This window comes from Malus domestica, chromosome 16, assembly GCF_042453785.1.
Source record: "Malus domestica chromosome 16, GDT2T_hap1".
Classification (NCBI taxonomy): domain Eukaryota; kingdom Viridiplantae; phylum Streptophyta; class Magnoliopsida; order Rosales; family Rosaceae; genus Malus; species Malus domestica.
Window position 1 is genome coordinate 3,506,012 of NC_091676.1, and position 9,389 is coordinate 3,515,400.

The window sequence follows — 9,389 nt, forward strand, 5'->3', positions numbered from 1 at the left end:
ATGGGATCGGAGTGACACTACTTTGAATTATATATCACTCCCTTTAGTGAACATTATCACCGCCTCAAGCACAAAGTAGTCTAATGGCCAAACCAAATGCAGGAACTGGACATAAATTTTAAGCTTCGATACAAGCAACATTTTCATTGACATCAAATCATATCATGTGATTATGGAAAATGGGAATGCGAATTTAAAGTAGGACCTGGTTTTGGTTCCCTTTGAAATAAAATATAGATTTATAAGTTTTTGAAATAAAATATAGATTTGTACTTTTGGTATAATATATATACCCTTAGATTATTACCTTTACCAAAGCTCAAGGAATATTAAAATACAGTAACAATACTAATATGTACGACTTAATTTGATAGCCAGATCTTTGTCAAGTTGTGATTTGAATTTAATACAAGAATAAGAGAGAAAAATAAACCGAATATAATTCATTTTTTGGTTTAAAGAAGTGTTTCGAACTCTGAATTTTTATTTTATTCTTAAATCCACATGCATTAACAAAAAAAATTCATTCAACAACAAACAGTAGCCTTTTTTTTTTTTTCAAAAAACAACAAATAGTAGCTAAATGATATTCTTTTATCCTCAATTCACTAGGTGGCAAACAATTATTAAACGAGTGATAAATATGTATGGTATAAGATGATTGCACAATACAAGAACCTAACAAATGCCTTGCGAACACGTACACCAAGTAAACCAAATCAGGAAAGAAAACAGTGTGTTAATTGAATACATGCATCACCCCTTGCTAACCTAGATTACTCAATCCAACTGAGTTGGTTGGGGTCTCTTTCTAGTAGAAGTCGAACTAATAAACAGCACTACTATTTCTTTTTTTTCTTTTTTTTCTTTTTTATTTTTTTTTATTTTTTTATGCAGTGATCTGCTGCTTGCTTAATTCTCGTGCCTTCGATCACTTTATAAGGCTCGTCACATGTCTTGCTCTCTTGCATGTGATCCTCCTTCCTCCCCTATTAATTCCTCTCTTCCCTGCCAAACATTTTCTCTACTCTGAGTCCTCTCCATTTACCTTCATCCATAACTCTCTCTCTCTCTCTCTCTCTCTCTGGGGTCGATCATCATAGTGCAACATTTTCTGAAATTATGATACCTCTTGGGCAGGAAACGAGCATGACAAACACTCCACCCAACATTCTACTCTCTAATGTGAACCGGCCCGATCAGAATGGTTTGGTTCATGCCGAACCCTCTGCTTCATCAAGGACTAATGTGAGCCCATGTTTGGGCGATGACATGACGGACCAGCCCCAACCAACCTCTCACAGAGCTTCCATTTTGCGACAATCATTGCGCCCGGTAACACTCAAGGTAATTCAAAAAGAAAACATAACAAATTCGTACATTCAATAATTTGCGAGTAACGATTTTTTACCAAATAAGTTGGCATGTTATGTTACACGTAACATGCAAATATTTAGGTAAAATGTTTGAGAAAAAGAACAAAAAAAGTAGTGGTACTATTATAGTAGTTAATATTTACGTAATTTGACATTTCGCTACAGTTTGAAGATGTCGGATACAGTATTAAGCTGCAAACACCAAAGGGAGGCTGTGTTACTTCACATGAGGCAACACCAACACGCACTGTACTCAACGGAGTGAGTGGAATCGTTCGACCCGGTGAGCTACTCGCAATGTTAGGGCCATCCGGCAGCGGCAAGACCACTCTCTTGACCGCCCTGGGTGGCCGCTTGCCGAATAAAATCTCCGGCAAGATAACATACAATGGCCAAAATTTCTCAAGCTCCATGAAGCACAACACCGGCTTCGTGACGCAAGATGACGTCTTGTACCCTCACCTCACTGTTCTTGAGACCCTAACCTACACAGCCTTGCTAAGGCTGCCCAAGCAGCTCACGAAGGAAGAGAAAATAGAGCAAGCTGAGACGGTGATAATGGAGCTCGGGTTGAACCGGTGCCGTGATAGTATAATTGGTGGGCCTTTACTACGTGGCGTTTCAGGTGGTGAGCGAAAACGGGTCAGTATCGGGCAGGAGATGCTTGTCAACCCGAGCCTTTTGCTTTTGGATGAGCCCACTTCTGGGCTCGACTCCACCACAGCCCAGCGTATCATTGTCACGTTGCGGCGGTTGGCCCGTGGTGGGCGGACGGTGATCACCACCATCCATCAGCCGTCAAGCAGGCTGTATAGGATGTTTGATAAAGTGGTGGTGTTGTCGGACGGGTGCCCAATTTATAGCGGACATGCAGGTCGGGTCATGGATTATTTTGGGTCCATTGGATACGAGGCCGGGTTCAATTTCATCAACCCGGCTGATTTTATGCTTGATCTTGCTAACGGTACGAAATTTATTCTCTCATTATTAGCTTTGGTTTCTAGTTTCTAATATCACTATTTTAATTCTCTAGCAATTTTTAATTTCATTTGATAAACATGCATTTTTAATTATCTAAGAAAATTAGAGAATTTGACGTGTTATCAAAACAAAATTTTACTTTACGAATAGTAAATTTGCTTGACGACATTTAATCGACATACCAAACGGTGAGAACAAAACATCACTCACCTTTAAAGATGTTCCTAATTTAGTACCTACTAGTCTTAGTACATGTCAACCTCACGACTCACCCACAAGTCACAAACTAAACATGATTATGCAAGTTTGTGGAGCTTTTAGCACTTAATCGTTCGGGTAAGAATCCATTTTTTTCACAACAATATTAGTGCGTTGAGTTAGTGGTCCACAAAGAAAAAGGCTTCATAGCACTGACGGCCCCGTGAATAGAATAGAAGGCAAAGGCAGACCACATCCCTTTTAGTCGATCGCACTTTGAAAGCCGAGAAAAATTGAAGGGAATCTCTCAACTCACCACTCATTCTCAGAGAAGAGGGGGCTCAAATGGACATATGGACTTAGTTGCCAACCCTAAAGCCTAAGACCAAAATTAGGTTTCATACTTTTTTATCCCATCAAACACCAAAGACAATGCTACAACCTTAAGGCATAGAGAAGTACTTGCATGACAAGATATCCCCGGCCACGTGAAGTCTTCTGCCAATAATATAAGGATATGTGGTCATTGTTTTATTGGCAAGAAGTATGACCGTCACAGTGAACCTATACCATACAAGTTGTTATCCTATGCATGAACAAACTTGTACAATCTGATTTGACCCTCATCCGAAATTTTTTGTTTTGCATCCTTTTCTTTTAATTCTAACAAATTAGTTACCACCTGAAATTGATGGGACGGTGGACTAATTACCATGGGTATTGGGTTGTGGATGAGGAAGAGAACTTACAAGCAACTTGAACTTCAAAGATATAGTGTTATCCCAAACCAATTACATTGACGTTCAAGTTGCATGTGAGTTTGATGAGACAAAATGAAACACAAAATGGACTTTATATCACCACTAACCATCAAGAAATATAAACATAGTGGGGTATACATTGTTTTCTTTGTCTGAAATTTAATTCTTTTTTCTAGGATGATTGGCCTTAATAATTGTACTATGTTTCAGGTACCACAATTTTGACCATTTTAATTAGAATTTTCTTGGATATTTTTTAACAAGCAGGTATACCACCTGATGCTAAACAAGATGAGCAAGTAGAGTATAGTGGCAGATTAGACCACCAAGAAGAGCAAAACACAACCAAGCAGTTCTTAATATCTTCCTATAAAATGAATCTATACCCTGCATTGAAGATAGAGATTCAGCAAACTCAGAAAGACACAGTTGTTTCTTCTTCAAGAACACCATCATCCAGAGGTAACTTTCAATAGAACAGTAACTCTCTCTAGCTAGGTGCTAAATCACTCTTTGATTTGAGCTGTTTTTTAACTGGGTTTTCAGCTGGAAATTCATTTGTGCTATGTATGTTATGTAGGTAGAGTAAATTATCAATGGACCACCAGCTGGTGGGAGGAATTTAGGGTTTTGCTGGAAAGGGGTTTAAAAGAGAGGAAGCATGAATCTTTCTCAGGCTTAAAGATTTTCCAAGTCATGTCAGTTTCAATTCTTTCCGGTCTTTTATGGTGGCATTCTGACATTTCACATATACAAGATCAGGTACTCTAATTTCCTCTCATCTCTGCTCGTATGGTAATAAATTCGTTTTCAGTTTTCAGTAACTAGTTTTCATTTTCATTTTTTATTTCCTTTAAAATGAAATCTGATTTCAAAACCAGGCTAGTTTTGAACTTATATTAAAAAGCAATACTAATCAAGTAGCTTGAACAGGTGGGACTTCTTTTCTTCTTCTCCATATTTTGGGGTTTCTTCCCTCTATCCAACGCCATATTTTCATTCCCTATGGAAAGACCAATGCTGATAAAAGAACGTTCCTCGGGCATGTACCGTCTCTCATCCTATTACTTTGCGCGAACTGTCGGTGATTTGCCAATGGAGCTTGTGCTCCCAACAGTCTTTATAACGATAAGCTATTGGATGGGGGGTCTCAAGCCTTCACTGGCCACATTTGCACTAACCCTCTTCGTTGTTCTTTACAATGTGCTAGTCTCTCAAGGCCTAGGGCTAGCACTAGGAGCCATTCTAATGAATGTGAAGCAAGGCACAACTCTGGCTTCTGTGACAATGCTGGTGTTTTTACTTGTCGGTGGATATTACATTCAGCACATTCCGCCCTTCATAGCTTGGTTGAAGTACGCTTCCTTCAGCCACTACTGCTACAAGCTTCTCGTGGGAGTGCAGTACTCGGCACATGAGGTTTATGAGTGTGAGATGGGGATGCATTGTAGGGTGATTGACTTTCCTGGTATTACGTGTGTAGGTCTTGATAATATGTGGATAGATGTGGCTGCATTGGCTGTGATGCTGGTGGGATATAGGTTTTTGGCTTATGTGGCATTGAGGATGGGGCAACCTCACTGACTTCCTTGAATCTTGACGATGATAGATCAGAAACTGACATGCAGCGTTGCAGCTAGAGAATTTGATGACGTACGTTCGGATCTCCAATTCTATCGAATAATTGAAGGTTTTGAATTGATATTGTGAACCAAGACTTCATGCATGCTGGATGGAGAAATTGTAATTAATTGTATTCCTTCACAGGGAAATTGATATGATGTTAATGTTATTAATTGTTAGGTTTTTTTACAACAACAACAACAACAACAAAGCTTTTTCCCACTAAGTGGGGTCGGCTATATGAATCCTAGAACGCCATTGCGCTCGGTTTTGTGTCATGTCCTCCGTTAGATCCAAGTACTCTAAGTCTTTTCTTAGGGTCTCTTCCAAAGTTTTCCTAGGTCTTCCTCTACCCCTTCGGCCCTGAACCTCTATCCCGTAGTCACATCTTCGAAACGGAGTGTCAGTAGGCCTTCTTTGCACATGTCCAAACCCATTTTGTGTACGTGTTGATGCTTCACCGCCCAACATTATGTGCCATACAGCATCGTCAGCCTTATTGCCGTCCTATAAAATTTTCCCTTGAGCTTTAGTGGCCTACGACGGTCACACAACACGCTGGATGCACTCTTCCACTTCATCCATCCAGCTTGTATTCTATGGTTGAGATCTTCATCTAATTCTCCGTTCTTTTGCAAGATAGATCCTAGGTAGCGAAAACGGTCGCTCTTTAGTATTTCCTGATCTCCGATCCTCACCCCTAACTCATTTTGGCCTCCATTTGCACTGAACTTGCACTCCATATATTCTATCTTTGATCGGCTTAGGCGAAGACCTTTAGATTCCAACACTTCTCTCCAAAGGTTAAGCTTCGCATTTACCCCTCCTGAGTTTCATCTATCAACACTATATCGTTTGCGAAAAGCATACACCAAGGAATATCATCTTGAATATGTCCTGTTAACTCATTCATTACCAACGCAAAAAGGTAAGGACTTAAGGATTGTTGATGCACAAAATCAGTGATGACTTTGGTACAACAGAAAGTATTAAGTTTGTGATCTTCGCTAGATTGCTCTGGTCATTAGTGTGGATAAGTATGTAAATGGATAGAGACAGGAAAGCAAACACAAGATGTACGTGGTTCACCCAGATTGGCTACGTCCACGGAGTAGAAGAGTTCTCATTAATTGTGAAGGGTTTACACAAGTACATAGGTTCAAGCTCTCCTTTAGTGAGTACAAGTGAATGATTTAGTACAAATGACATAGGTTCAAGCTCTCGTCTTCACTTGCCTTATCTGTCTCATAGGTAGATATGACATCTTCTCTGGAAGTACTCTTCCTCCATCCAGGGGTGGTATCTTTAACTGGTGGAGATGCACAAGGTAATATATCAATTTCACTTGAAGCTTACTTGTAGTTTCAGGCTTGGTCAAGCGCAATACAAACCATGTAATAGGAGTCCCCCAAGTCGCCGAGCTAGGGGATCTACTGAAAGAGGTGACAAACAAGGTAAGCAATCAGAGCTCCAAGCAATCAGTCCTAGATCAGAAGTTTGATTTCGAGTTCCAACTGATTGTTCTCATTCTCCCTATCTTGCAAGCAGCATGAAGGATAAAGAAAAGAAAAGGAGAATAGATGATATGAGATACTTTTGCTTTTGAAGAAGTAACTTTCCACAGGCTTATTCTTGAACTGGGCTGGAGGATTTTCTGGTTTCCTCCAGAGTATAAGGTCGACTGAAGAATTTGAGGGTCAAAACAAGTCCATCAAATCTAGAGTACGTTCGATCCTGCTGATATGTGATACTTTTGCTGTTGACAAAGTAGTGGATGTATCGGCACGTGTTCTGTTACGCTTGTCTCCACATGCTTCCTTGTATCCTTCTCACTTTCCCTATCTGTTCCTCAGGCAGATGTGGTATCTTCTCTGGAAGCATAAGATGTTGAAGATGAGTACTCGAGAGCAATGCTAGGTAAGTAATCAAGTAAGGGGTTCCAGGCAGTCAGTTCCTGACTGGAAGCTTGATTCCAAGTGCTGACTGGTTACTCTCTTTCTCCTTGTCTTACAGGTAAGAACAAGGCCAAAGGAAAAGACAGGGAAAAAGCATGATATGGGATACTCTTGCTTTTAACCCTGATGATATGAGATATTCTTACTCTAGTGTAGCTTGTTTACAGAGGTATTATCGGGGGGAAAGAAAGCTGAGTATTTCGAGAGGTTTCGTTGGGAGTGCCCTCTCAGATATGAGGAAGGGTTAAGCATTTTTGCAGGTCTGCCTGTCCGTTGAGAATGGAGGTCGACATATATAGGAGTTTCCCTAACAACAAGTAGTAATGCTATTCCTTTACCCTGCTTGGTCATAGCACGGTAGTGGGAGCAGCCAGCTTCACATGTGTCAGAGCACTTTGAAAAAGTGGTATGTGGTATCTGGAAAGCTGATGTTGAGTGTGAAGATTACATACAAGCTTTATCCAAGGAGATATGGCTCTCGAAGTTGAGAAAGCGGTGCCTCTTTGGTTTTCGTACAAGCAATCCTGTCGGGGATCTGGCTCTCGAGATTCGAAGAACGGTGCATCTTCGATTTTTGAGAGAGCAATCCTGCTAGGAGTCTAGCTCTCGAGATTCAAATAGCGGTGTCTCTTCGATTTTTGAGAAAGTAATCATGTTGGGAGTCTAGCTCTCGAGATTCGGAGGACGGTGCCTCTTCGATTTTGGAGCAAGCAATCTTGTTGGGAGTGTTTTCTCGAATGTGAGTAAAGGTTGGGCATGTTTGCTAGTCTACCTTGCCATGGAGCACAGAGGTTGACACACAGGGACTTTCCAATTATCCAGTAGTGGTGCTGTTCCTTTACCCTTGTGGGTAATAATATGGTAGCTAGACCTTCAAAATTTATGTGTCTAAACTTTGTTAGTGTTGTTTCTTTACTATTCTTTTACCCTTCTTGGTCATAGCGATGTAGTGGGAGCTGCAAGCTTCACGTGTCTAAACTTTGTCAGAGATCTTTGGCAAAGTTATATGTGGTACCCATGAACTGATGGTGCGTGTGGAAAGTGGATGATTGAACAGTAAGATTCACGTGCTTTCTACTTCACCAGAAATCTTCAACAAAATGCCCGTAATTTCAGCAAAGCTGAGTGTGCATGTGACAGGTGCTGACAAGGTTGAAAAAAGCAGGTGCCTCTTCGATTTCTGAGATCGGCCCTCGTGGTCTCTGAGCAGCCCAGCTTTTGAGAAAGCAAGCGCCTCTTTAATTTCTGAGATTGGCCTTCGTGGTCTTTGAGCAGCCCAGCTTTTGAGAAAGCAAACGCCTCTTCGATTTCTGAGATCGGCCCTCGTGGTCTCTGAGCAGCCCAGCTTTTGAGAAAATAAACGTCTCTTCGATTTCTGGGCAGACGCCTCTTCGATTTCTGAAGCTCCGTCGAGTGCAGATTTTTATAGAGGCTGGCATTAAGTTCCAAAGCACACTTGAATCTTCACCAGTAGAAGCTCCCTTCTTGCACTTCTAAGATCTTGATTTATCCGACCTCTTCTCTCTTCAACACCTTTGAAAATGTCTGGCCCCTTCGACCGTCGTTTTGACTTAAACCTTGTTGAAGAGGCAGTTACGCCTTCTCCAGACAACATATGGCGCACATCCTTCTTATCCCCTACTGGTCCTCTTACCGTTGGGGATTCCATGATGAAGAATGATATGACTGCTGCGGTGGTGGCCAGGAACTTTCTCACTCCTAAAGATAACAGACTACTTTCCAAACGGTCTGATGAGTTGGCTGTTAAGGATTCTCTGGCTCTAAGTGTTCAGTGTGCAGGTTCTGTGTCTAATATGGCCCAACGCCTATTTGCTCGAACCCGCCAAGTTGAATCATTGGCGGCTGAAGTGATGAGTCTCAAACAGGAGATTAGAGGGCTCAAGCATGAGAATAAACAGTTGCACCGGCTCGCACATGACTATGCTACAAACATGAAGATGAAGCTTGACCAGATGAAGGAATCTGATGGTCAGGTTTTACTTGATCATCAACGGTTTGTGGGTTTGTTCCAAAGGCATTTATTGCATTCGTCTTCTGGGGCTGTACCGCGTAATGAAGCTCCAAATGATCAACCTCTGATGCCTCCTCCTTCTAAGGTTCTGTCCAGTACTGAGGCTCCGAATGATTCCCCTCCGGTGCCTTCTCTTTCTGGGGCTCTACCGACTGCTGAGACTTCTCCTAAGCAACCTTTGTGAAGGCTCCTTCTTGTTTGTTTATTTTGACTAATGTATATGTACATATTTGTAACTTATCGGAGATTTCAATAAATAAGCTTTGCTTCATTTCAACGTATTGTGTTAAATACACAAAAGCCTTCTTCACTGAGTGGGGTCGGCTATATGAATCTTAGAACGTCATTGTGCTCGGTCCTGTGTCATGTCCTCTGTTAGATCCAAATACTCTAAGTCATTTCTTAGAGTCTCTTCCAAAGTTTTCCTAGGTCTTCCTCTACCCCTTCGGCCCTGAACCTCTGT

General features: G+C 41.3%; 1 protein-coding gene across 1 annotated transcript; it reads left to right on the forward strand.

Moving 5' to 3' along the window:
* Nucleotides 1–967: 967 nt before the first annotated feature.
* On the forward strand, nucleotides 968–5,124 carry LOC103425440 (ABC transporter G family member 21-like). Its single transcript, XM_008363519.4, has 5 exons — nucleotides 968–1,347; nucleotides 1,542–2,340; nucleotides 3,584–3,778; nucleotides 3,897–4,078; nucleotides 4,250–5,124. The coding sequence occupies exons 1-5, from the start codon at nucleotides 1,123–1,125 to the stop codon at nucleotides 4,898–4,900; spliced, it is 2,052 nt and encodes a 683-aa protein (XP_008361741.3). The 5' UTR covers nucleotides 968–1,122; the 3' UTR covers nucleotides 4,901–5,124.
* Nucleotides 5,125–9,389: the final 4,265 nt, after the last annotated feature.